Source organism: Amblyomma mixtum, chromosome 3 (assembly GCF_055824585.1).
Source record: "Amblyomma mixtum isolate Tamu chromosome 3, ASM5582458v1, whole genome shotgun sequence".
Lineage (NCBI taxonomy): Eukaryota > Metazoa > Arthropoda > Arachnida > Ixodida > Ixodidae > Amblyomma > Amblyomma mixtum.
The window spans coordinates 94,571,940-94,598,920 of record NC_143014.1 but is presented as its reverse complement, the minus strand read 5'-3'; the positions used below and the strand labels follow the sequence as shown (position 1 = coordinate 94,598,920).

The window sequence follows — 26,981 nt, the reverse complement described above, 5'->3', positions numbered from 1 at the left end:
GCCACCATGGTTGAGTTCTGCTTTTACTCTTAAGTGCAGATTTAGACCTCCAATTCTTGGAAATGTTAGGTGGAATTATGCTCACAGTGACAGTGTGGTATAGCCAGGTATAGTACTCAAAACATAGCTACGATATATCAGCTCAGTCCATAAAAGTTACCGTTGAAATAATTTTGTTTACACTATAGTTATTCACAAAATGACAGAAAAAGGGATGATGAATATTATTTGTATTACAGTAGTAAAACAGCCCATAAAAAGCTATCGTTCTTGTGCTACCACAACAAAAGAAAAAGAAAAAAAATCTGACACCTCACTGTGCACCCTTATTGTACCATGCAAGCTGCAAAGAGCTCTGGTTTGAAGTTCTAATGCAGTGAAGTCCATTTAATGAAACACATGAACACATGTTCCAGGACTTGTTTTTTTCTGTCCACTGACAACTGTTTTATCAGCCTGGCACAGCATCACTACTAAGCAGAATACACAACCTGAAAGTATGTGCTTAATCAGGTCATAGAAGTATATACCATACCATCTGCGTTGTCACTTCATAAGACACTGCACATTTAAACTAAATTTCTGCCCCAGCTCCAGCTCCTTACACAGTAAGGAAGACTGTTTCTCCTGTTGTTACACACGACTACAAAACATCAGCAGCTCCCGTAGTGCACCACAGTACAGCCCTGAAACAACTTAGCAGGCACATTCAGGAACCTGTACACTCAATTAACACTGAATTCACATTAACTTCTTTTTTGGGCAGAAGGTTCCAATAGATTCTAAGGCGCTATTTACAACCCTGGATATGTCGGTGCTAACTCATCCAGTGAAGCATCCAATAATATTAATGTGCATGGACACAGCATTAGCAATAAAAGCCACAGCTAACCATAAAATTCACCATGATAGCTCTTTGACAAAGTGAAACACACAAGCAAGGCTGTAACCTGTCTTGATAGGTAATTTTCATCAAAAACAGTACTACGGCTCACTTTTTGAACCGAAAAATATGAAATAAATGGTTCGTGCCTTTCATGGCTTTTTAAAAGTATACCATGTGAAAAACTGACAGGCCCGTCATGGTTTATTTATAAACCTTGGAAACAATATGCGCTCCCAGTTAAAAACAAGGAAACGAATCTTCCAAAAACAGTGTTAGAACCACCTGGAAATGCTCCCTGTTAAAAACAAGGAAATGAATCTTCCAAAAGCAGTGTTTAGAACCAACTGAAAATAAACTGCAACCAACTACAATGCAGCTGGTTCCAACTGCGTTTTTTAGGTTCCAACTGGTCCTTTTTGAGGGGTATAAAATGTAATGATCGTATTAATGTGTAAATCTTACATATGCCCTGTACAGGCTCACTCATTCTGACAAGTGGACATACAACCTTCATTACGTCTGTGAAAACAGAGCGGCATATGTTTTATGCCTCGGAACATTCTACTAGCTGAGATACCAGGTATGTGGTGTAAGACTGACAATGACATCTCAACATGATATATAGCCCTTTTGCCAGAATAGATCTTGTATTCATTAAATGTAACACTGTTGTGCTTGTTCTGCATTATTTTTATACTTACTTTTATGACTGACAAGCCAGTTAATGAATGAAGACAGAATAAAAATTTATAACAAATGGTAAAAGTAGCCTTGCCTCAGTTTCATAGAGCCTGTAGTTGAAGACTGTGACACGTATACCAAGCTGCTCTCCAAGACGAATTTTTGTTGGCATTTCTACATTCATGTAGAATGGCTTTGCACTCGAAAACTGAAAAAAAAAGAAAAAAAAGAGATACAGACGCTTGAGCTCATGCTGACAACAGATATGACTTCCAAAAGATGGCTCTCTGAAATGTGGTGGCTCACTGAGATGCTCTTTGACAAAATTCCAAATCCACTGGACTCGTCCATTCCAAATGCACTGATCATCCATTCTGTTGGCACATCAGGAACTGGGATGTTGAAGATGTAGTAACCCAATGGTCTGGGGGGAAAAAAAATAAATAAAAGGATGCATATCAGGGCTATTCAGGACAAACAAATTACAATAGAACCCTGATGATATGTTCCTCACTCCTGTGTTTTCCTGGCTGTTATGCCGTTTTTATCTGGTCCTGGCACAGCTCCCATAGGATACCATGTAATGAACCCCACTATGGAAATGCTCCCTCATGATACGCCGCAACCTAGCACCCCGAACCTGCCCAGGCAACGCGCGCCAACTGTCATTTTGACTCTTGACGAGTGTTGGCCAGGCTTGGCTACAGAAGTGGCTGCAAGAAGCTGCTCGCGAATTGAACAGGCTGTCACTAGATTACCATACGCCTCGTGAACGTTGAACTTATAACCCCTATCCTTGTCATGCTTTGATGGCGTAGCGCAAGCGGAAGGCGCTTCCCCTTGAGGAAACGCTGGATGTACTAAACACAGTCATCAGGCAGCCAGCGCAGCTTATGTGGAGCAGCGCGGAGAGCAGCCTATGACCATTTCAGTACTTGACGCTATGCAGTATGTGGCTGCTGCATGGACTGCAGTGAGCGCAGCGCTGCTTCGCGCATTGTGGCTTTTGCATGGACGGGGAAGTGGAAACTGCTGCGGAAGCTGAAGAGTCAGAAACAGCCTCTTGTGAGCAACAGCTAACTGAGGCTATGAATGCGCTGGGTACCACGGGAGTCACATATGACAACTACGTCGCTGTGGATGTTGCCGTTGTGATTTCGGAGTGCCAAAGCACTGCGGAGATCGTTGTGAACTCAGTCGCGAGTGAAGCCACTGACTGTGATGACGACGAGGAGCACGAACCGCATGATTCCAAGGAGTTGGATGATTCGAGCTTAGGAGAAGCTGTCGCAGCTCTGGAGAAGCTGTCGTGGCTCTGGACCTCCTCTGCAGGTACGTCGCACCTCAAAGCGATACTGACAGCAACGCGGCCTTCCAGGCTATTGAGAAATGCATGGTGCTGTCCAGCGAGCGAAAGAAATGGCAACCCATCTATCTCGATTTTTGAAAGCCCTAAGCTCACTTTGCGGAAATAATTGGTTTTAAGTTTAAGCTGCATTATTTTTGTTCATTTTTGGAGCTTTCCTCACTGTTGCGTTTTCCCAGCTGTTAAGGCTTTTTTTCTCACTCCGGTGAAAAAAATATGAATGGAGTTCCACTGTAATAGGCATGAATAGAAAAAAAGACGTGTAAACTACCTTAAAGCTATTTTAAAGGGGCCCTGAAGCACATTATTGCTGATGGTAAGAAAAAAACATGGAGTGGGCAGAGTACATCATAAGCCACAACAACTCGAGAGAATTTTTTCTCAGTGCCCAAAAGAGGGAATTCAAGCCCTAACAAGGGCTGTTGCAGGAGAGGACATATACTAAACCTCGAAGATACAAACAAAACTATAAGGCACCAAACACAAAAAAAAAGCAACAGAGTTGAAAACAGAAAACACTAGACAAACTGAGTATGTGGGGAACAGTAAGCAAAGAAATAAAGAGGTTATCAATCAGTTACGGTATGCATAAAGCTGTCTATTAGGAGGGAACGCACTGGACCAGGCAATGTATTCCAATGTTCAATGGTACACGGAAAAGAAACTGCATTTAAACACACTAGAGCGAGCAAAGTAAGGTTAGAGATTAAGTCTGTGATGACTTCTTGTTTAAGTTGGTTTGGCACTCATGATGTAACTCTCATTTGAGAATCGGTACAGTGGTCAGACCACACAGTGCAAAAATTTTACCAATTCCAATTGCTGGCGAAAGGCGAGAGTAGTCCATCGTAATCATTTAAGAACAGAAGAGGGTGAAAAATCACGGCGATAGTTATTACTTATGAAGCGAATTTATTTCCTTTGGATAATCCAATTTTCTTAATGTCTGTTAGCTTGTAAGGGTTTCATATAGAAGAACCATAGACAAGAACTTGACAGATTAGGGATTTATATATTAGTAACCTGGTTTTCTTTGGAATGCTCGTTTCAGATATCCTAATTTTTTAGGGCTCTATCATAAATTATATGTTCAGACCATGATAAGCTGGAGGTTAAAATAATTCCTAGGTCCTTATACTCAGATGCCCTTTGAAGAGGTATATCATGAAAAGAGTAACCAAAAATCAATCAGGAGGAACTATTACTGAATGTCATAACTACAGTTTTTCAGAAATAAATATTCATCTGCCAGCTTTCATGCCATCTGTGAAAGCTAGAAAATTATTCATGAATGTGAGAAATCATCTGAAGAGTGAATAATGTCATACAAACACAATCATCAGCATACGTGTGAATGCTCGAGGTGGTGTTGCAAGCCAGGTCATTAATATACAACAGAAATAATAAAGGTCTCAAGACCGAGCCTTGCGGCACACCAGATGCTATAGGGCAACAAAAGACAGGGCGAAAATGTAGTTTACAAACTGTGAACACTGAACACTCACAGAGGAAATTAGAGATCCAAGTCAGTAAAGATGAATTCTTTAGTTAATGAATTTAGCTGAAATTCATCAATTACCTTTCATATCAAAAGATATATGTAACAAGCTTTGAGCAGAATATTTTAGATGCCGCAAAAAACGTAAAAGGTTGGATGCTTGAGAAAGTTTTCTGCTGTTGCAAACATAACGTGAGAAACCCCAAAAGGAGCACTAAATTGTGGCAGCCCATGCACCCTGACAATGACTGATGCTGTGCCAACTTGGATGTGCCATAGCAACAGCTATTGGCCCAGAGTAACCAAGCATAGAATTTTCGAACCCAGTGCGTATGCCGCAGTCAGTTTGATTTTTTCACACCTTCTTTGCAGACTTAAAAAAAAAAGCCTGCAATCAATAATTCAATGTAGGTGCCATCAATGCATCACTGTAGGTGAGAATTATTCTGAAATAAAAAGGAAATCTGTTGCTTTTAATGACGCAGCACATGTGATTCTTTGGGTGCACTGACCTCTGCCAAAAAAAAAAAGACATGTTACTTCTAAACACATTTTTCTGTCTACCCTCATCGATTTCAAAGATTATAAATGTGTTAATGGCAACTGAAGCATAAAAACTTCATTCAGATTTGTCTTCTGTGAGCTCCAGGGCTTAATAAAAGGAAAAACAAATCAAACCAACCCAATGTTGATGTCTTTCCAAAGCCATGAATTGGTATATAGCCGCTGATATCTGTTTGTTCTATACATTTCAAACCTAGGAATGCTGAACCGCTGTTCGTCGTCACCTGCATAAAAAATGAAAATAATTTTATGTCACTAGTGAGGTTATAAGCACAGTGCTTACTAATGCCATATCATGAGACAATGTGCTTACATCTTGTTTCGTCAGAGCCGTCCTCACAGTCAAAGTAGCCATCACACTGTCGCTCAAGGCGGTAGCAAGCACCATCATAGCAAGTGCCGTAACCAGCTGTTAAATTGCAGTCATCTAATTTTGGAAGAGAACAAGAAAAAAAACTCTTAGTGTTGTGTTACAACAAAGTTACCTCTCTCTTTATAATTTAAAAAGAAACCACTGCCGCAGTGGCTCAGTGGTTACAGCGTTCTGCTGCTGACCCGAAAGACGCAGGTCAGACCCCGGCTGCGGCAGTCGAATTTCGATGGAGGCGAAAATCTAGAGGCTTGTGTACTGTGCGATGTCAGTCCACGTTAAAGAAACCCCAGGTGGTCGAAATTTCCGGAAGCCTTCACTATGAAGTCTCTCATAGCCTGAGTCAATTGAGACGTTAAACCCCATAAACCAACCAACCAATCATTTCGCAAAATCCAAAAGCACAGAAAAAAATTCCTTTTGCCATTTAAGAACTTCTCCCCTTCATTTTGACAAAAAGCCATCGCAAATTTAATTTTCAAAGCTAGCCACTGGCGTACTACCTATATGAGGAAAACCACAAACCATTTTCTCAAGTGCTGCAAAACAGAGCCCAATAGAAAAAAAAAAAAAACACTTTATGTACAGCTATGCTGCCTACTTACGATTATATGTAGTAGCAAAAAATTAAAAGATCCTCATTATTCTCTACAGTTTATTAACACCAACTCAGACTTCACACTAAAAAACAGTTAACCCTGGTTATAACAAAGTTGAAGGGGCACTCTAATTTCTTCACTATTACTACCAACAGACATATCAACAGACACGACCTAGGCCTGAGTTGCCTTACACCAGAAGAGCACCACTGGCAAAGGTAGGCCAACATACCAATGAGGCTGATAACCTACAGACAGCAGGCATAAAATTTTGAAAACCTCACTTATATCATGTGCACAAGAAAAGAACATGTGAGAAATTATTGTAGTACAGATAACTGCACCTTGACAGTTATCATGCAGGGCATTGGAGGTATGAACGTCTACATTGTTGACATTTTTCAGCATTTCAAGGCAAACATGCAACACAGTACTGCCTGTTTTGTTCAGTTTGAAACCAAAATGATTTGCAACATTATCCCCTCATCGGGATAAACAGTGTGATGTTAAACATCTCAATCCTGCACTTTGGCTGCAAGACATGCTGCACTGGACGGCTCCAGATTATTCTGACCACCTGGGGATGTTTCATGTGCGCAGACATTGTACACTTAATGGCCATTTTTGCATTTCACCTCCACCAAAATGCATCAGCCACGGGCAAGATTTGATCCTGTGACCTTGGGCTCAGCAGCTGAACACCAAAGCTACTAAGCCACCACGATGAGTACCTACTCATTTAAAGTGATGTGCTTTGAGAAACACACTGGCTCCACTGGGGGCCTTCAAAAGAGTATATTATTTTGCTACACACAAGTTGTACACTATTTCATTGTAACAAAATTTAATTGCACTAGTGTGTAATAAATGTGAAAGATGTACATGCATAGCACAGAAGCAAAGCAAGTAGTTATGGGGTCGCTTACCTCTCATGCGGGTGACGTTAGAATCACTGAAGACCAACAATCCAGTAAACTGAAATCAATACTCAACTGTCAGAACAGAAGAGAAGCTGATCATTGAGAAAACAGAAACCACACATGAAATGCTTGAAAACTAGAATAATGCGCATTCAGTGCATTTCAGTCTTCAGGCCACTGCGACATTCCATCAAAATATGCATGAATGAAGCATCCAAAGGCTTCAAACTCTCAAGCACTCAGTATATACTAAGGCACTTTTATAGACAAGGCCCATAACCAGAAAACTTGGGGATCCAGCTTACCTCAAAAGTTCTGTTTGAGTCGAGGCCATATGTTGATGATGGGAAACATGCATAGCTGTAGATAATACCGTCCCTTGAGAACCACTCCTGAGTTAATGTACCATTGATGATAGTGTCGAACGAATTCATCTTCCTAAGCACCTGAAATATAAACTAGGATTAGTCCTGTAGGCTGTAACGAAAACAACTGCTGTAACAATCAATCCAAATCCCACAAGCTTATAAAAGTAAGTATGCGTAAAGGTTCGCTGATCTACTGAAATCGAGCAGTGAACGATGATGATTTATTTAGGCATCCTCATCTATCATTACATACCGTTTTATGCCCTGAGACAATCAACATCGCATTAAAAAAAAAAAAATGCAAATTCGGCTAGGGATCACTAGGCAATCCTCAGTAGGTCGAACTGCAAACACATGTGCATGATAATTCATGACAAATTAGTTACCTGCTTTCCTTATCACATGAGCACAATGTAAAGCAACATTAAGGCTCGTCTACATGCATCCATATGTGTAAATTCAGCAAAAGTTTCACAAAAATTTTGATTCATGTGTAATCATGCTTCCTATATTACAGGCAGCATCATAAGAGGTTTATTTCAGGAAAAGATGTTTTTCCCCAAAAAAATATATGTCGACATCACAAAATGTTTGATCAAATAGATCTCATGCCCAAGTGCTCTGAACATAAATAAATGGTTCGGTTCAGATATGTTACCTCAGAGTAGCTAATCTCTGTGCCTGCTTGCATTCTGTACAAGGTGATATCAACTGCGGACAATGCCACATATGTTCCTGGATCTCCATAGATAGCCACTTCAATTGTGTCTCCTGTTTTGTCCTTGCGGTTGTTGAGACTCACGTTGAACTGGAATGCAATGCAATCCTGGTCACAAAGGTCTCAACACAGTGCGATCAACAACAAACGATTGATGTGTGCCCAGCCATCTCCCACATAAAAATTAATTGTCAAACAGCATGTGTGTGCCTTTGGCCATCATCTACAGACAAGATTCACAACCAACAATACATTCAAAGACTCAGCTAAGGTAATAAACTGTCATTCGACAGATTTAAGTGAAGATAATTCTCAACTGCATTTACAAGATTATTGTCTTGACACATACATAATATGAGCCTGAAAAGTAGGCTTGGTGCAAGAGAGAACCTTTAAAAACCATTATAACCATTGTAAAGGCATAGTTCTGAAATTCCATGATTACCTTGTCAATGGATATGCCATCTACTGGAAAAGTCAAGCTTTCAGCAACAACCTCACTGCCTCGTGCCAAATCGTAGATAACCACTGTAGCTGTAGGCGCCATCTCAGGGGACAAAGTTACTGCGAAGGTCTTGATGCTCGAAGTCATCTTTTCTTGACCAGAAAGCAAAATGATGCCCTTTGCAATGATCTGTAAGGTGCAATAAACTTTTGTTATTTACAGTCACCAAATCAATCACACATAAAGCATCTGCAGGAGACCCAAACATAAAGTAGCGGGCAAAAAACACACAAAATGGCACTTGGTTAATTTGTACACATTTAAAATTTGTTACAGTTTAAACACTGTCATGGCAAATCCCCGACTTTGTGCTGCCATTGAAATTGATGTATTTGTTTACTGCCTCATCTGTAATGGCTTACATCGCACCAGCTCGTTAATGTGTGCCTTATTAAATCCCTACTGCATACACAGTCAAAGCATCTACCTGACTGGCAATTTCAGTGGCAGTGCAGTACGACCACAAAATTTCTGCCATTCCACATAGCACAGTCGAAGTGGAAAACGGCAATCTGGGCAGCTTCCTTGCAATGTGGACATTGATATGGCATGAAGATATCTGAAATATATCGTGCAGGCTGGGGGCCCTGCCATGAAGCAGCAGCTTATGATTGCAGTCCTATCACAGTTTCTGCCTTAATGACCTTCCCTCCCATGAGGCCCAACTAATCGCACATTCCATGGATCCAAGAAAAGTCCTCGATCCTTCTTTTGACAGTCAGACATCAGCTATTACATTGGGGACTGTGTTGTAGCTATAAGCTATAAGCACCGTTCACACTGCGCTTAGTAGAGACTGTTGCTGGCATGGTCAGTCGTGATATGTGTCCAGCGATTCCTGGACTGTCTTCCATGTGCTTGCTTCAAACATAGAGCATCTCCACATCAAACCCAACACACTGCACAGCACACTGGTTTGGTATGGAATATTAACTGTGTGATTTGTGACGAACGTATGAGGCACTCTTGGTTGGCTGTAGCATGATTCAGGTGAGTTGCAGAACTGGCCAACAAACCAGTGACCCAGTGCAAGAATAAGAAACTATGGTTGCCTTTTACCGCTGCAACTATCATGCACATTTGACACTGCTGCACCACGAGCTGTCTACCAAGCCTGAGCCTTGTCCAATGAAACTGTTGCTGAAAGGCCCCGAAACTGGCAAATAAAAATCACTTTTCATTTTGCGGATAGAAGCAAAACTAATGCATGCACTTTTCCGAGCAATGACCCTCACATAGTTTTTTTTCAGGGTTGAAAGCACAACCAAACTCATTGTTGCTGGTTCAGCCATAATACCTCTTCGTGCATGGACCTTGCACACTCCCATTAACTCCATATTTAACGAGCTTTCACAATAAAAGTTTCACTGAAAAGCTGTATAGGTTAAAGCAGTCATAAAAAAAAAATGCAACTGGTTTCCAACAAGTGTTTGCAAAAGAGTACAAAACGGAAACATTTGGTCTGTATTGATCTGTGTGAATAACACAATGCACCTTTAAATTTTGGCCACGCCGAGATAAATATTACTTTCTTCACAGCTCCTACTGTCCACAAATTTTCCCAGCTGATAGTATGAGGTCACAAATTCCAGAAACAGTTGCACGAGATTCAGGTTTTTTTTTTTTTACAAGTCTCACACAACATCCTTCATCATATGTTCAAAAGTTCTGCAAAATACCTGTAACTTTAATGAAAAAGCTTACATGTGTGTGATGAGCAACCAGCTATGGTATAACCACTAATGACAAAGCACTGCATGTTAATTTGTGGTCACATGTCAAGTAAAGTGTTGATGTGGTACAAGCAGAATCAATGCTCGGCAATGAAATAGTTTGGTGCACACCAAAGACACTACTGTCATCTACCAGTCAGAGGTTATATAATCATAAGAACATTGAAAGTTTTGAATATGAATTCAATACAAACAAGAAGAAAAAATGTCTTAAAATATCAGATACCTGTTCAGATCGAATGAAAAAAATTTCAGAAACAGGCAAATTTTGTTGCCATTTATTCTTGTTTTGGAAATGTGCGTAATCTTTGCAGTCGAAATTAAACAAAACTAGACTGATTCAGCACTTTGCAACAAAAATGTGTCATGTAAAAAAATGTATACTGGTGATGAAAGTTATGTGGTCTCACAAAATGAGTGACAAAATGAAATTTGTGAATTAAACATGACTAGCAACTAAAAATGATATGATGGGTAATAAAGTGTCAATAACTGTGACTTTAAGGATCCAGAAGAAATACCCGAATGATCCGGTGAAGCCTTGTGAGAAGCCTCCATCGCACAAATGGTGAACAGCATATGACGAATGCGCACTTTCAACGTGCTGGCAGAACAACGCGGACGTAAGCGAGGGAAATGCACACTGGCGTCAAAAGGCTGACACTTCTTCTAAAGAGAAAAAAAAATTGACCAGCGACCAGAGACAGTGCACCACTACAGACCTCTGAGCAGCTGCACTGATACTAAACAACTTGTACGTCATTCAGGAACACAATGATGTCTCAAAAGAAGTTATGTCGACTTACCAGGTACGAAAACCATTCAACGTAGTAGTTGGAACGAACGTGAAAGATGATGTATTCGCCAACCTGCAAGTAAAAAAGATCAGTTATTTCTTCAAAACAAACAACCACTACAAGAAGGCATGCCAGTACCTCATTAATGAATAATTATATCTCAATATTTTACAAACGCCTTTTACAATAAACAATACCTTTTGGAGCCACAAAATAATTGCTCATCTTTAAAAATGCTCTAGCTTGCTTCTAAGAGGTAAAACAAAAGCAGGCTCTGCATAGTCCTTGATTAACTGCCACAAGAATGCCATACTTCTAAACAGTGCCAGGAAAAAAAACCATGAACTCTGCAAAATATGTGCAAGACACTTCGTTTTTGAGTGTGATACAGCAGAGGCCCACTTTCACGTTCACCAGTGTGGTGTTTTCACAGGTTCTACGTTTTTGTGAGCCAGTCCCACTCCAGCTCTCACAGAAACCCATGCAAAACAGACTTGGCTGTTACATCGCAACTGTACGTGTCAGCACTCCCACACGATACGAACCGAATGTCATCTCGCGAGAATGCTTTTCCATGCCGGCACTTGACAGCCTACTAAACTTAGCACGCGCAACGGCAACGGCATGCCGCCCAAAGCGGGACGCTACACTCAATCAGTGTTTGACCACACTGTGTCCAGCAGCTTCCGATGTTCTACGCCCATGCCGACGCCATGCACGCTCAGGGGCACCCTCAATTTTGTTGTGGCTGTTGGTGTGGTTCCATTGCCGCTGCGACACGAGTGCGAACAAAGCGCAAAAACGAAACTATGATGCTGCAGACGTCCCGCGAGCAGCGCTGTACGGAAAGTGTTTCGGGCTTTGGCAGGGTGAATGGCCTCGAGCACCAAATGTTTTCACCAGTTAACTTATCGTGGATCACAACCTTAACCATCTACCAACATGTTGCTCGAATTTTGCGGACCCCCTCCTCTCACCCCTGCCCTTCCTTCTGAGCCCAGCTTCAGTGTAATCCAACGCCAAAGCCACAGCCACAGCGGTGCCTGCGCCTAAGTTAAGATCCAACTAAGGAGAAGGAGATGGCTAAGATAATACAGAAGGGACAGAACTGAAGAGCCGATGGTGGGCTTCAGACTTGGCCAGACGCCAACCCGCAACCTGATATGATAAGAAAAAGGAGACAGTGGGAGCCAGAGTTGGCGCGACGCCAGAACCTTCCTTCGCACACCCTGAGTCAGAGTTAAGAGAAGAAGGTTGTGCCCCACGCATGCGTAGTTGGTGACTGGCCAACGACTGGCCAACGAAGAAGAAGCTCTAGCTTGCCACCATGCCCCACAGCGTGAAAGTAATCCTGTTGTGAGCGAAAGCAGTAAAGATAAGAAAGTTGCAAAATATCGCATGTATATACTGTATATGCTTAGCACAGCATATATAGCATCTGTGTTTACTGTATAGCTGCTCCGCATGTGAGCAAAAAAAACACAAGGTGCATAGCATAGCACGCAGTAAACCAGCTACGACAAATAACAATGCCTATTTTATTATTATAACAGTAAGCACCACCCTAGCTGTGCCAGATGGGGTTGCACGGGTGCGAGAAATTTGTTTCCGGCCGTCATCCATTCTTTTTTTCTTGCCGCCTGCAGCTTAAAAAACGCAATATATGGATATCAATTGACGTGTAATGTGGGATTAAAGCAACCGCAGCGAAAACAGCGCAGTATGTGAGCTGCGAATCTTACTGCTCCGCACACGCCCACTCCTCGCTGCAGCCTCCCTAGTTCCGAGAGCTGCTCAGGCAGGAGGAGAGTCATTGCAGGGAGTTTCGGACATTATGCAAAACGACCTCGAGAGCCACAAAGCCTTTCAAATTGCTCCAAAGAAGCGTGTTGTGCATACAGGAAGTAATAAAAGGCAGCAGACAACGATGTACAATTTCTTCACGACCTACAAATTGGCTTTACGTTTCCTGGCCAGTCCAGTTTCCTTCCGTGACCACCTGAACAAGAGAACTACGAGGTTCGAGCCTATGCCTCAAGATAAGAACTTCAGAACGGCAAATTAAATGTGCTGCGAAACACACTGCAGTGAAAACGCACCTTAGGGAACTTAGTGCTTGTTGTGATTTGCAAGTGGTGGTTGGTGGGCGAGTAGGATGAGTAGGCCACAAGGCTTGTCCGGACATGGCCATAGGTGGAATCGTAGAACTCTGCCTGCAAAAAAAATAAAAAAAAATCACCATCTGCCAACTAATTTTTTGTTATTGCAATATAAGCGCGAGTAGCAGTGACTATAACAAAGTAGTTGCTCAGAATTAAGCTCATATGATCAGTAACGAAGACCTTGTCAACATCAAACACCAGGCAGCAAGTGCGATTTTGTAGTACCCAGATCGGTAATTGATTATTTCTATCCCGTCAACCCCGGATATCTGTGGTAGGTCCGAGTAAGGTCCAAATCTCCAGTGCCAGACTGGGATGTACGTAGGGCAGCAAGTGTGATTTTGTAGTACCCAGATCAGTAATTGATTATTTCTATCCCGTCAACCCCGGATATCTGTGGTAGGTCCGAGTAAGGTCCAAATCTCCAGTGCCAGACTGGGATGTACGTAGGGCAGCAAGTGTGATTTTGTAGTACCCAGATCAGTAATTGATTATTTCTATCCCGTCAACCCCGGATATCTGTGGTAGGTCCGAGTAAGGTCCAAATCTCCAGTGCCAGACTGGGATGTACGTAGGGCATCACCACGGACGTCCATATCCGGATATACGCATCGAAGAGTGTATATGTCCGAGGGACATTTGTTACCAGATAGCTGGCGGATGTCCGAGGAGTATCCGTAAATATCTCTCTAGGGATGTGAACTCACGACATGGCATATATATTTTGTTTTTCCTCAGACAAAAAAATTCAATTTTGTAAATGACAAAATTCACATGATCACATTTCTAACAGCAATTAGTTTAATATTCAGGTTAATTAAGATTACTCGAATATGGTGTTGATGCGAAAGAACCTGAATTAGTTAAACTAACTGTGTGTCTTTCTGGCACCAGTGCTCATATTTAACGCCCTTTTCTCCTGCAGCACTCCTCTAAGGTAACTGAGGCATGTAGCCAAGCATGCAATCTTCCATGAAAACAGAACCGACTAAATGCCTACCAGGGACCGCAGCTAACCGCGGCAGAGCGACATGCCTAAAAGTCGATCCAATCCAATTCGTTAGTGAACATTTCCAGCGCAATCGTCTCGTTTTCACCGCGTGGGGCTCCTTTCGGCCTTTCCTTTTGCTGCAGTGTGCGATTTGTTTGTTCTGTGGCTGCTTGGCTGTGCTACAAATGTGATGTGAAACCATCGCACATGAAAAGACCTTCTTTTGTGCCTGAAGCTCTCGTGAAAAAGCTTTGGTGTCGTACTGCACCTGACCCCTTGCTAAGACGCCGATGCTTTGTTGCTTTGGATGAAAGAAGCGGCCTGGGGTTATCACTTGCGAGGTAAGTAACTGGGCTTAAAAATTATTTTGAGGATGTTGCTGTGGGATCAGTGAAGCACATTCACACAATTATACTCTATTGCACAACTTGTTTGCAATGGAGTGGAAGTTGCAAGCACGATGCTATAGCGCCGCAAACGTGTTTGCTCGCGTTTGTGAAAAAAGTTGAGACAGGGTGTAGTTGCATGGTGGAATCTTAAGGAAATTGTACGTAGGTTCATAATTGCGATAAAACAGAATGCGCGAAAAGCTTAGTGTTATAACGGTGTTTGTTTTGCAGTGATTCACGACTGAGTTTTTCTTACTTTCCTATTGCCTAGGCAGTGTGGATGTGGCCCGCCTGCCGAGTGTATTGGTGCTTAAATTATGCCACATCATGGAAAGCGCAGGTAGGTTGAAATGTAATGTAAAAGTTGTGTCTGCTTAGACAGCTTATCAACTCGTTCGTTAGGCTTGCCAAATGGGAGTCTCCAACCATCTACTGCACAGTACTTTGCCCTTTGCAGTAGCATTGTTTAGGAAAACTTAAGCGCATGTGGTGTCCCCTCTCTTGTTGTGTTCTTGTTGCGCCGCCGTTCATTTCATCATGCACCAACTCGCCCCTCAGGCCATTCTTCTGAAAACTTAAGTGTTGAGCTAGATTTGCGAACTTCAGTCACACATTTCTCACTTATTCCCCAATCACTGAGTGCAATGAGGTCATGCAGTGCGTTGGTATAGCTTTGTGAAACGTGTTTATGCCCACAGGGCTCAATGCTAAGCCAGATAGCAGGACCATATATGGCACCCGTAGAGATACATGTTCCTGGATTGTGAGCAGACCTCTCTTCCTCACTCCTGTGCAGCTGTCAGTGCCATGATGCGCGATTCATCAGTGAACCCTGTGGGCAGAGTAGTTTCTACAGAGTGTTTTGCTGCTTCTTTGACAAAATGCAGTATACGTTGCTCTCTCATACTTTATTTTCTTGCCCATGCAGTGTGGATGCGAGTGACCTAAGCTAGCAGCAATAGAGTAGCTGCAGTGCACAGCAGCAGCCTTCAGGTAAGTTTGAACTCTGTGCAAGTTTCCCCCTACACATAATGGATACTTTCTTTTTCTTTGCTCTGTGCACGCAGTGTACATGTACAGTGATGGACAAAAATTTGCGGGATGAGAGTTCGTTGGAAAAATTTATCTGTGTGCTGTTAGCCAAAGCAATTTAATCAAATACCTAGAATCACGAGGGGACATGAATACTCGATCTTACTGAACAAATTTCAGCTGACTGCCTTGCCAGGCAATGTAAAAATAAATATTTTTCTGCAAATCCACATCCCACAAACTTTTATCTGAGTGTACCTTGTGTAGCTTGCAGCTGTCTGGTAAGGATCCCTAATCTCACACTTGAATTTTTTAGGCCTTCAGTATAGATGCGACTACATGTGGGAGTAGTTGTGTCTTGCACTGGAAACGCCTTTTTCATGAACTGGTACAAAGCCCTTTGCAGTAGGATGTTTGTTTTTGCAGTGTTTTTTTGGAGAAGCAAAGTAGTTTGCATTTTAAGAAATATTCTCACCTCCGTTGCTTACGACTTATCAGTTGTTAAAGATGTTAACTTGCTCTCGCAGCTACAGATGACTAACTTACTTGGCACGGAGGAGTTACTGCATAGAAGTGAATGTGGTCTGTCAAATTCACTTGTTTTAATGACATATTCTGAGCTTACTTAGTGTGCACTGTTTTCTGCAGAAAACGTCCCCAGTTTGGCTACAAATTCATCCATCATCTGTACAGTATCCTTCCTGCTGCGCGAACCATCTGTACGGCCAGCTTGAAGAATTTCTCGTGAAGACTGAAGACAGCATTTATGTCATAATAAAATCATCCTGAATTTGATACGCTTTGCCATTTTGGTCGTTGATTGCTTTACAGATTCATGCATATGACACACGGCAAGGTATATGTCCGATTTCAGACACTCTGAGGGTTTTTAATAAGCCCATGAGCACTGCGAGATGTACTAATTTGTGGTTGTAGTTCTGGCTTGCCTCATGACTGTGGAGAAGGCATCACCAGCGAATATCCTCAAAAGATTCGCCGGCGGATATCCAGGATGGATATCTGTCGGCGATCTAAATAATTATATTTGTACCTCCGTCGGAGGTCTGTGCTAGAGCCGGTGGATGTCGGTGGATCTCCCACAGATATCCGTATATCCAATGAAGGACATACTTTGGACGTCTGATGAAAGTAGACTGGTTGATTGGGATACACCAGGATTCCACAGCAGAGATCAGAATAGGACAGAAGTTCTAGAGGACCGTACGTGCTCTCTGCCACGCAGCAGGCTGCCACGCATCAAGTTGCATTGGAAAGGAGAGGCCACCTGATCGAGCGTCCTGGCCCCGACCTCTGACTAGTTATATGAGCGGCAGCTAAAACGTGACACTGAAGCCCGCATACAGAAGAGCACTGCGAGACATAGGTCGCGAGAAAACTCATCCCCCACCAGATGTGGAAGAGAGATATGAAAGAGTCCTTTTCCTGCCCTCCGACCTCTCCCGCTGCACCAACTTACCCAGCTGACAAGAACACCATGGATGGTCGCGGATGGGGAGTGCCCGAGACTCACCTCGAGGCGGATGGCCCGCACGGCGTTCACGGCGGTCGGATCACTGAGGGCAGGCGTCGACTCCAGCATCAGCTCCCAGATGCCTGGCGATCCTGGCACGGCTGTGGCCACCGGCTCGGAAAGCTGGCCACCACCGGCGCCGCCGCTCACGAACGTCACCGACGGCGTCACGCGAAGCATCTCCTCCACGCGCTTGTTGCGGAAGTACTCGGCCGGCAGTGGAGAACCGTCGCTGTACGAGACGCTCACCTGCGTACAGGTACCAGCGCCAGTCAAACATAGACGGGAGCCATTGATGGTTGGCAGTTCCTGTTACTTTTGCGCACAACTTGAAACAGTGAAACAAAAAAATATACACTTTGGATTCCTAACATGGGGGAAAATCGATAGCATGCTTGGGCTTCCCTTTCATACTGGACATCACTGCACACTTCAGCTATAAGCAATAACCAGCTAGGGCATATGCACGTGTTTTTGCTTTAAAACCATGTAAAAAAAAATGTAAAGAAAGCTAGAATCGATGTTGATTCTTGCTTTTTTACACGTCGCCTGTTCTCCTTTGAACACTGCCTTCAAAGCGACACAGTCACACTGCTTTAAATAACCTTAAATACTAGCAGGTCCAGATAACAGACCCAAATGCCATGCAATAACTTTTTCAACGAATTGAAATGGCTTATTCAAGGGGAAAAAGAGAAAGAAACCAGCTACTGGCGAAGCAAGCAATGCCACTTCACTTTAATGAGAGTTTTCTGTGGGGCTTTGCAGTGCTCTTTCGAGGGCCGAGAAGGCTGGCGAGAAAGCAGCAACCACTCACGTAGGCCTTGAAGGGCATTCCGGGACGAAACACTTGAGGAGACGACCCCAAGAAGCGCAGCTGCAGGCTGGAGTTGAACACAATGGACTCGGAGAAGCCCGTCTCGATCAAGTCCAGGAAGCGCTCTCCAACGAGGGCAGTGACCACAACCTTCATGCCTTCAAGGCGCGACACCAGGCGACCCAGCTCGCGCAAGGAGAATGCGAAGTCCCGCACTCCTTCAAACTGGGCGTCAAGAACGGCACAGAAAGAACGCAGTGCTGCAGCAGCTGCCATCGCACTTTCCCATACATCAGCAGCAGCAGTTCGCCTCGCCGCATGAGAGTCTGGCGGCAAAGTACTCACATAGGCAAAAAATAAAATGAATGCCTCGCGCTCTGGGAAGGGCTTCAGTACTGAAAAACTGCGTTTTCTCTACTTGTTGGGAAAACATTTGGGCAATATGACAAAGCTGTTAATACGTTTCTCTCTGTCTTTACAGCGCTAAAAATACTTAGTCGAAAATGGCCAACTTGTACTCACATAGCGATACACTTTCTCGATGTAGCGAGATGAACTGCGGTGAATGTGGTAAGTGGGGTTGATCGGTTCAACAGTAGCGCGAACAGTCAGGTTTCCTATGACTGCAGCACCACTTGTCATGCTGTTTGAAAAGAGAAATACAATGACGATATCCACAATAAGACAAGTGCACTCTCAGATAAGCGAATAAAAGCCTGCGGCGCTACCAGCAGTGGAGACTCACTTGGCTACGACAGTGCCGTAAATGTACTCTTGTGTTGCCATGAAGAATGTGGGCAGTGTGACATTGACTTCAAATCTTGTTTGGTCTGGAAAGACGTATAAATTACAAATCAAGATTTTCAAAATCTGGAATTTCGGAAGCGTCACGTTTGCGCAGATGGGCTTTATGATGGATTTGTGCACTACTCACAGTACTCTTCTACAACGAATGACTTTTCTTCGACTTGGCCCTAAGAAGGAAAGAAAATAAGAAAGCGTTAGGTCACAAGTACTAGCACGATAAAACAGATGTGCCTTTGCACGGCGGTGATGCATTAGCAAAACGCACCTGAGCAATGACTTGAATCGTCCACTTTCCATAATCAGGCTGCGGAGACAATGGGTACTCTAGGCTCACGGCACCTAAAGAAAAGTCGACATTCGTTGATCACCATGCGAGACTTAATCAGATCACAGCAGAGAGCGAAGGCAACACTTACCCAGATTTGTTCGCCTGGAAAGCCAACGCCGAACAACAGTTCGGTTTGGAGTCAGCATGTAAACGTCGACGGCATCTGAGAATGCCTTGAGCTCTGTTGTGACTGGCAGTGCACGAAAATGTACTGAAACCAAAACAATAAACAATACACTGAAAAAGAAACTCATGATGTAAACAAGAAACATATGCTCAAAACAGACCCGTGATACAGTGAAAACACACTCGCCCGATCGTATCTGTTCCCAATGTAGATAACACTGGCTACATCAATTTGCCCATAAATGCGCAGTGCACGCGTTTCCGAACAGCGGCCGCCTGCGAGCCCCTCCAAGACACGACATGATCAATGTGCCGTGCTTCGCGTGCTTTGTTGTAGCACCGCTGGCAAACCTGGAAAATCAACCTCAACCGTTCATTTCAGGATGCACTTGTGGAAATGCGCACCTGACTCAACGTAGACAAAGCGCAACATGTAGCCGCCGGGCTGGAACCTCGGTTGACTCAGGGCAATAAAATAAATAATTTACGCATTCATTCCCATCAAATACGCATTTACGAGGCAAGGGAGACCACAGGGGGAGAAGCGCTGAGTATACTGAGCAATACACGGGAGAGGTGGAGGCATGCATATATGCGCCTCGGCCGGCACTGAAAGTGTGGGCTATATTTGCTGCGAAGTATACGGTGCACATACGCCGCACCAAATTCCATACTTGATGTTCATCGAGCATTTTGACTTCGTTCGGCGCGATATGTTCCTCTTTCCCGCTAATTGCGTTTTACTGATGCCCATTCAGCAGAAGGCAACGACCAACTCCCTTCTTTTGTGATGTCCTGAAGACCTTGAATGAGTACGACTGAATCAGTCTCAGTTCGTGCAATACAGATATCTCATTAGGATGGATGTAACGTTCGGAAACAGCACGGTGCCTAATCAGTGTGCAGCTAAGTTTTCATTGAGAGAATCAGAGGAAAAGAATGCAAGCAAAGAAACTTGACGGTGGCCGCTTACCCGTCTGGCCTTGCTTGTAGAGTGGCCGGTCCGTCTGAATAAATATGGTCATTGAGCGCTGAAAGAATTCGAGTGCAGTCTCGTAGGAAAAGGCGGTGCCGCCCAGGACGCCATTGATGTTCCCTTCAACCCTGAGTCGGTAGCTGCCCGGCACGCTGGTCGGGGGAATCTGCCGAGGAATACGGAGAGCGCCACGGAAGCTCTCAGCAAGAGGATCCTGTCTTCATGACGCCAAATGGTCGAGCGCGTCAAGAGCACACGAGGCAAGCAGAAAGCTCTGACCCTCACCCTTTAACTCCTATATTTCCTTCACAAGAACACAAAGAAAAAAACGAAGAAATGTAATAAGCCAGCTAAACAATGTTGGAAAAAAAACGATTACACAATGAATTAAATGGGCTAGAAGTCTCAAAAAAACACATCTCCATCTACTTCCCTCCCCTCAATTGTCTACTCCCACCTTTGTCACTATCGGACAAGGTGAAAGTAGGAATATTTATTGATCCCCAGTTCGGTAAAAAAATAAAGACCACGACGATGAGTATACAACGAGCTTTATGCCAACAAGAAAGAGTCAATGCGTGGCCAACTGTTCCGAGCACGCGCGACACCCTGGTCACATCAGTTCTTGTGAAAGTTGTTAAGTTTTGATTTCAGCAGCTGGCAAGGTTTGGCTACTTTACTCCACTCCCCTTCGGGGAAAGTATCAGCATGATTCCTGAACATGGCTATTCTGAACTCGGAGGAGACCTAGGAATTAGTTCGGACTATAAGGAGTTGGAGCTTTTTTAAATGCACTTGATGGGAATAAATACCGAGTCCTGATAAAACCGAAGTTCGCATTAAGCGAGGTGGAAATATCGACACTCGACGCACACATGCTGTGGTCAAGCGCTCGGAGAGCAGAGAATGACACAGGCCAAGGAACGGTTGCCGTGTAGATGTGATAGGGGTGTGGGCACCTTGAGGAGGATCTCCTCCGGTATGGGTGCCCTGCACTCGCGGCTGTTCTGCGTGACCTCGACGCCGTTGCGCTGGATCGATGCGAGCACTGTGACAGGCTCCGGCATCTGCAGCAGGAGCGTGACCACCACTCGGAACGTCTGACCCGGCCGCACCAGCCGAGAGGCCACGATCAGGTGAGTCCTGCAGCGCGTGAAAGCCACATAGATCCATCTACTGACGTTGGTTTCCCTCCGGCATGCAGTGTGCCCACCCATGCAGGCGCGAAAGCTACCGAGACAGCTGCATGCTCGCATTCTCACCTTTTTACAGCCTTTACAAAACATGAAACAAACAAACATGCTCATAGCACGACAGTCCAGAATAGTACAAAAACCACGTCGACATATACACAGCAAACCTCTTGACCCTGCGCAGTAGCAGAAATGTGGCAGAATGAGCGGAGGGCAACTTGAGGCATTTACCAATGTTACACACAATTTAATTTTAGTTGGTATTTGGCTGCAAGCGACTGTTAATACAATTTCAGTGATGACTCCATTTGAGGGTGCAAAAAAGGGGCGATCTCCCAGCAACACATCTCCGCCAAGCCCACCTTTGCATGAGCGAGAGGGACAGCCAAACGGCACAGATAGTGCGTTGACATTACGCAATTCTCTTCGGGCTCATTTTACCCTCGGAAGGGAGTAACTAATTTTACCCTCGGGAGGGAGGCGTGTGTGTACATGCATGCACTTCTGCGTGTGCATGTGCGTGCGGGTGTGCAACTTCCCCTCTTGATGCACACTCCGATGGGCATACGTCCGGGCACTCACTGGTAAAAATGCATCTTCACCCACCTGCAGCCGATGTAGACGAGGCGAAGTGCTGTAAATGCCCCACGTATGCTGCCACTTAAACGTTGTATGAAAAAATGCCAACAAGCATAAGCCTTTCGACTCAGACACCAAGAACCCGAAGTGCGGCAGTGAGAGGCAGATATAAGCCGCTGAACACAGAATTCAAGATCCAGCAGTCCGAGAACAGTATGACGAAGCCACCCGCTAGCGTTTCGCATCTATTTTTTTTTTAAACAAATGAATTTCAGCGCATGGGCATAAAAGAAGATCATTTAATCGCAGTCACATTTCACTGCTGTAGCATCTATCTGGGTGTAATCATTATCGCACGCCAGTGAGTGTGTGCGCCTTTGTGTAATCGCTTTGAGCACATGTCACATTTCCCCTTTCTGTAATCGCTATTTATTTATTTTTTTCTGTTAAGAGTCTCTACAGCTGCCACAAGCCCACCCTTCCTTGCTTATTTCCATCATGTGCAACGAAGGACTTCATATTCTAAAGAAAAAAGAAAGGAACTGCACCAATTTCTACATCCTTTATTTTGTAATAATAGTAGTAACATTTGGAGTTTAACGTGTCAAAGCGACATGGGGGTTCTCAGGGACACTGTAGTGGAGGACTCCAAATTAACATAGACCCCCTGAGGTTCTGCAACGTGTGCCGAGATCGCATAGCACACGCGCACTTTTGCGTTTCGCCGCAATCGAAATGCGGCCCCCATCCCCAGAATCGAACCCACAGCCTTGGGATTAGCAGCTGATCACCACAGCCACTGAGTCATCTTGTGGGTTTTATTTAGTATTTGCTGTGAGACAATGAATTCCTCCAAAAGTATATGTTGCATCACGTGATAGGGCCGTTTCACCTATGTTGCATATTTATGGTGCAAGACACAAAGAAAGGGAAGCTGTTTTGACTCTGTGTTTTAAAGCGTGAGAGTAGTGCTAACTACTCGAACTCTAATAAAGACTCTAACAAACTTAAGATTTCACATCAGTCTAGCGTACAATACTTTAGAATTGCCGAAAGCACATTACAGAAACACAATTTAGGTTTCTTTCTAGACACCAGACTTCCTTCAATTTTGCTGTCGCATACACTGGCTGCCATTTACACACTGCCTACCACAGACAGCTTTCGGTGGGAACTCTATGTGCCAGCACATCTCATATTGTGTAAAAAATAAAATAAAAATATGCCCTGTTGCAAAAAAGATGGGGCTGAACCTCGTCCCGAACCAGTTCAGAGCGATTCCTTTCAATCGTTCCAGTTCGAGTTCAGTTCCAAGATCGTTGGTTCTGGTTCTGGCCAAAAATATGGGTTCGGTTCCGGGTTCAGGTTCGGTTCTGGGTTCAGGCTCGGTTCTGGTTCGACACCCTGGATACAAGGGCTGCCACTAGAGGAAGATCGGTCAGAATAAAGAGTAGCGCAGAGTAAAAAGAAGGAAAAAATAAATCAAGGAACGTCCGAAAGGCACCATATATGCATTAAGAAACGCCCTCTATCAGGCAGTACATAAATATGCACCTTTCTTGGTTTGAAACTGAGATCATGCTTGCATGATGAAACGTGGCATATGTAATCCAAGAGTTAAAAAAAATGCACAAACTTATCACAAATCAATATTTTTTTTTGACCCTGCCAACATGAGAAAGGTGCAAGAAATATGGGGTAAAATTGGGAAGTGTTCATCATGCCACAAGTGTAACAAAAAGAAACAGCAGTTTCTAAAAATTGTCCGGCAGCCACAAAACGTGCGAACCAAGAAAAAAGCACGGACTTGGTGGAAAGCTGCACACCGCATGGCAGGGTTGCGCAGGCGCACTCACGGCTGCTGGTGGTGGATGGGCACGCTATCGATCCTGTTGTCCGTGTAGCCAGCATACTGCGCGGATGACAGCGACAGCAGCGCCACCAACAGCGACAGCACCGCAGCTGCCAGCATGGTCGCCCTGCAAAAGAACAAGACGATGTAGGCGGCATTTCAAGACAGGGCCTCACTGCTGCATCATTCATAGGCACAAACTGGAATTCCTGACGAGCCACAAACCTGCACGTGCGAGTGCAAGGTCATGTGCTGAAATGTGACACTTGGTGAAAGTAGCCTTTCTCCTCTCGTTAAACACAGCGGAACCGTGCTGGAGGAAAACAAAAATAAATGCGGTAGCAGCCTGATACGCCATGAGGGCCGGCACAGTAATATCTGCAAGCAATGAACCACTGCCTGTCTCCTAGAGACTGCATGCGTGCCTTCGCTTTCGTCTTGTATGTTAAAGAAGAAAAAAAAAAAGATTGTATAGTCACAATCTTTTACTTTGCAACTTCAAGACTGGGGCCACACCAGCGAAAAAGCAGCCGCAAACTGCTTGAGAGTGCAGGAGGCCCGAACATACTACATCTGCAGTTGGGCAGTGTGAAAGAGCTCAACGCTCCATATATGCTGCCTGACAATTTGTGAGTGCACGAAGTAACCGAAGGAAAAAAAAAAAGGAAAGTCTTAAAAAATGGTAATAAAGCGAGGACCCAGCTAGCAGTGCGTCGCCAATTTCCCTCTGTGCCCATGGCCCTTGCTATAGTTTAAGCATGGCTGACCAGTGACCACCGAGCTAAGGTAAGAGACACATATCATAAGTTACCATGGTTCCTCGCGCCAAATATGTGAAGAGCAAGAGCCCTTGTCCACATATCTCCGCAACTGTTTAGAAAGCCAGGGGTGCTGATGAGATCCACTACGTGGCTCGACAGCAAGCCCATTCAGCCGCAAACTCTTAGCAAATACCATACGTGGCGCGCCGCAAAACTGCTGTTGACTCTTCACGTGGCGCCACGCAAGGCCTTGCAGCGATAGACAAGGACCTTGCGATTAAACCAAGTCATCCACTCCAAGTTTGCAATTTAAAATCTCTCACGAATTTTTCAACCAGCTGGGAACGTTCTTAGCGTAGAGCCTCTTTTTTTTTGGTGGGGGCAGGGGGGCGGAGGGGGGGGGGGGGGGGGGGGGTGTAACGATACGCCAGTGCAGTCTGCTGGGCCCCTTTCTTTTGAGCACGACATATGCCTGGTACATTTTTATTTGCAAGGTACTCTTCTTGAAGCGTTGCAGATACCTAAGCCAGGAAGTATTCGGTACTGATGTAATGTGCCAGCAACAAAGGCCACTTATCCCGGAGAACGTTCTTCAAACACTATCATAGGTCTAAAATCTTACATTGTTTCTTCATTTGCAAGTACTACTGTGTTGTTAAAAGACTGTAGGGCAGCAAATTTCGGCTGTGAATTCTTTATTTGGAATGATGCGCAAGGCACCACTAAACGTGGATCGCACACATCAAGTTGAGGCAACATTGAGATCACTTGTGGGAATCCTGGATTCCCGCCGCTGCCTTTGTGCGGCTGTTGCCTGCGTCCACGTTCTCTTTCCCTTTCTCCTGCCTCAGGCAACGGAGAGGTGGCTGGGTGACTCATCCCTGTCCTTAGGCCACTGCTCCACCCCAACTGCCCAATGGCCTTCACCACTGGTGCATTTTCGAGGGAAGTCGGGACCCGCTTGGACTGCCGCGCACCGGCGACCATCCAAGCTACAGTGAGCTAGAAGTATTCTAGCTCACTGTAGTCGGAGCCCAGAGGCTCCTCCGAGGCAGCGTGAGGTGTGTACGCTACTGCTTGTTCGTGCCAGCCTTTGCTGTTCGGACCAGTGCATACTCGAGCTCGCCAGGACAGGTCCTCTGACCTGCAGCGGCTCGAGCCTGTCCAGTGGGGTCCAGCAACCTCCGACAGGCGTACTTTGCGCTGATTGCCCACTCTCTCTCACAAAAGGCCCAACAGTCGATGCGAGAGAGAGAGAGATCACAGCAATGCTGCAGGGACATCCTCCTGCAGTGGCGTGCTAGCGGCGCGCATTACTCTAAGCGCTTCGTGTGTGCAGTGGAGCCTTGCTCCTCACGCACCTCCGGGAAGGGGTGACTGTTGAATGTGTGTGCATGTGTAACGCTGAAGGACGACATCAATGAACATCTTTTTTGTGAACTTGGAGGCCTGTTTCTTTGTGGCGAGTCGCTCTCCTCTTTTCGAAGGTCGCGCCGCAGCGCTGCCCCAGGGTGCGTGTGGCGATGGTTGATCGGGGCCCTTGACTCAGGCGAAGCCCGAACCCACAGTAGTTGGCGGCCTGTGCCCACTCAGAAATCCACACACTTCATGTTTGCAAAAACACTGAGGTTCAATCATTGTGACTTAGGCTCTTGAGGGCAGGCCAGTGTAAGAGTTAAAAGAGTTAGAGGGAATCAAAACAACGAAGCAGCAATTATATGCCTTACATGACTTTACCGCAGTCATCTGCAAGTCTTCTGCAACGCCGTAGCTACTGTTAGGCCGTTGAAACAAGAACAACATGAGAGGAGAATAACAAACTATTTAGCGGGCACAGGCGATTTCTACGCAGCGATCCATATGTGTGAAAACAAGCAACCCACTCGTTTAGGCAAATAAAAAAATTCAGCACAAACAATTAAGATTGCTTACATGTGGGAATGCAAAAGCATTAGTGTCCATGGGTGCATGGGCACCCCCCTCCTCGAGGAAATGGGGCAGTAACCGTCACATTTCAGTGGACACCTCAAACGTGCCTTAAAGGAAAAGGTAGAGACTGGGGAAGGCATACAATTGAAGGTGCAAATGTCGTCGGTTTGAATCCCTGTTGCAAGTTAGCCTCCTGCTTAACTAGCACATGTATGTTATATACAATGATCAACTCGTATGACACCACCAGGAACACTGTACAACAAACCATTGCATCACAATTTGGGTACAAGTGTTGTGGGGATACCTGATGCCACATTGAGGTTAGCCAGTGGGGAGTAAATATGGACGAATGACATATATATGACTATCCGAAGTGGCGGTGCTCGGCTTGCTGTGTATGTCATACAGCTACTTGATGATGTCACCCATTTTTCTTGCCCTCGCAGGGATTTCCTGTACTATTTGCGAGTACACACCCACAGACACACAAACACATGCCG

The 26,981-nt window shown here is 44.6% G+C and overlaps 1 protein-coding gene across 3 annotated transcripts in view; it reads right to left on the bottom strand.

Annotated features, from left to right (window-relative positions):
- The window catches only part of Mcr (macroglobulin complement-related), a 191,286-nt gene that overhangs the window by 33,794 nt on the left and 130,511 nt on the right, over positions 1–26,981 (bottom strand). For all 3 annotated transcript variants that reach the window (XM_089580182.1, XM_089580184.1, XM_089580183.1), the window contains exons 2-21: positions 23,793–23,915; positions 21,124–21,307; positions 20,162–20,330; positions 19,151–19,273; positions 19,000–19,073; positions 18,862–18,901; positions 18,673–18,757; positions 18,450–18,570; positions 17,928–18,152; positions 17,111–17,359; positions 13,105–13,218; positions 11,015–11,077; positions 8,416–8,604; positions 7,911–8,060; positions 7,190–7,330; positions 6,891–6,939; positions 5,309–5,422; positions 5,114–5,219; positions 1,874–1,991; positions 1,662–1,775 (exon numbers count right to left, since the gene is read on the bottom strand). In XM_089580182.1, the coding sequence (XP_089436308.1) occupies positions 1,662–1,775; positions 1,874–1,991; positions 5,114–5,219; positions 5,309–5,422; positions 6,891–6,939; positions 7,190–7,330; positions 7,911–8,060; positions 8,416–8,604; positions 11,015–11,077; positions 13,105–13,218; positions 17,111–17,359; positions 17,928–18,152; positions 18,450–18,570; positions 18,673–18,757; positions 18,862–18,901; positions 19,000–19,073; positions 19,151–19,273; positions 20,162–20,330; positions 21,124–21,307; positions 23,793–23,908 (2,544 nt within the window). In that variant the 5' untranslated portion in view covers positions 23,909–23,915. The remainder of the gene's footprint in view (positions 1–1,661; positions 1,776–1,873; positions 1,992–5,113; positions 5,220–5,308; positions 5,423–6,890; positions 6,940–7,189; positions 7,331–7,910; positions 8,061–8,415; positions 8,605–11,014; positions 11,078–13,104; positions 13,219–17,110; positions 17,360–17,927; positions 18,153–18,449; positions 18,571–18,672; positions 18,758–18,861; positions 18,902–18,999; positions 19,074–19,150; positions 19,274–20,161; positions 20,331–21,123; positions 21,308–23,792; positions 23,916–26,981) is intronic.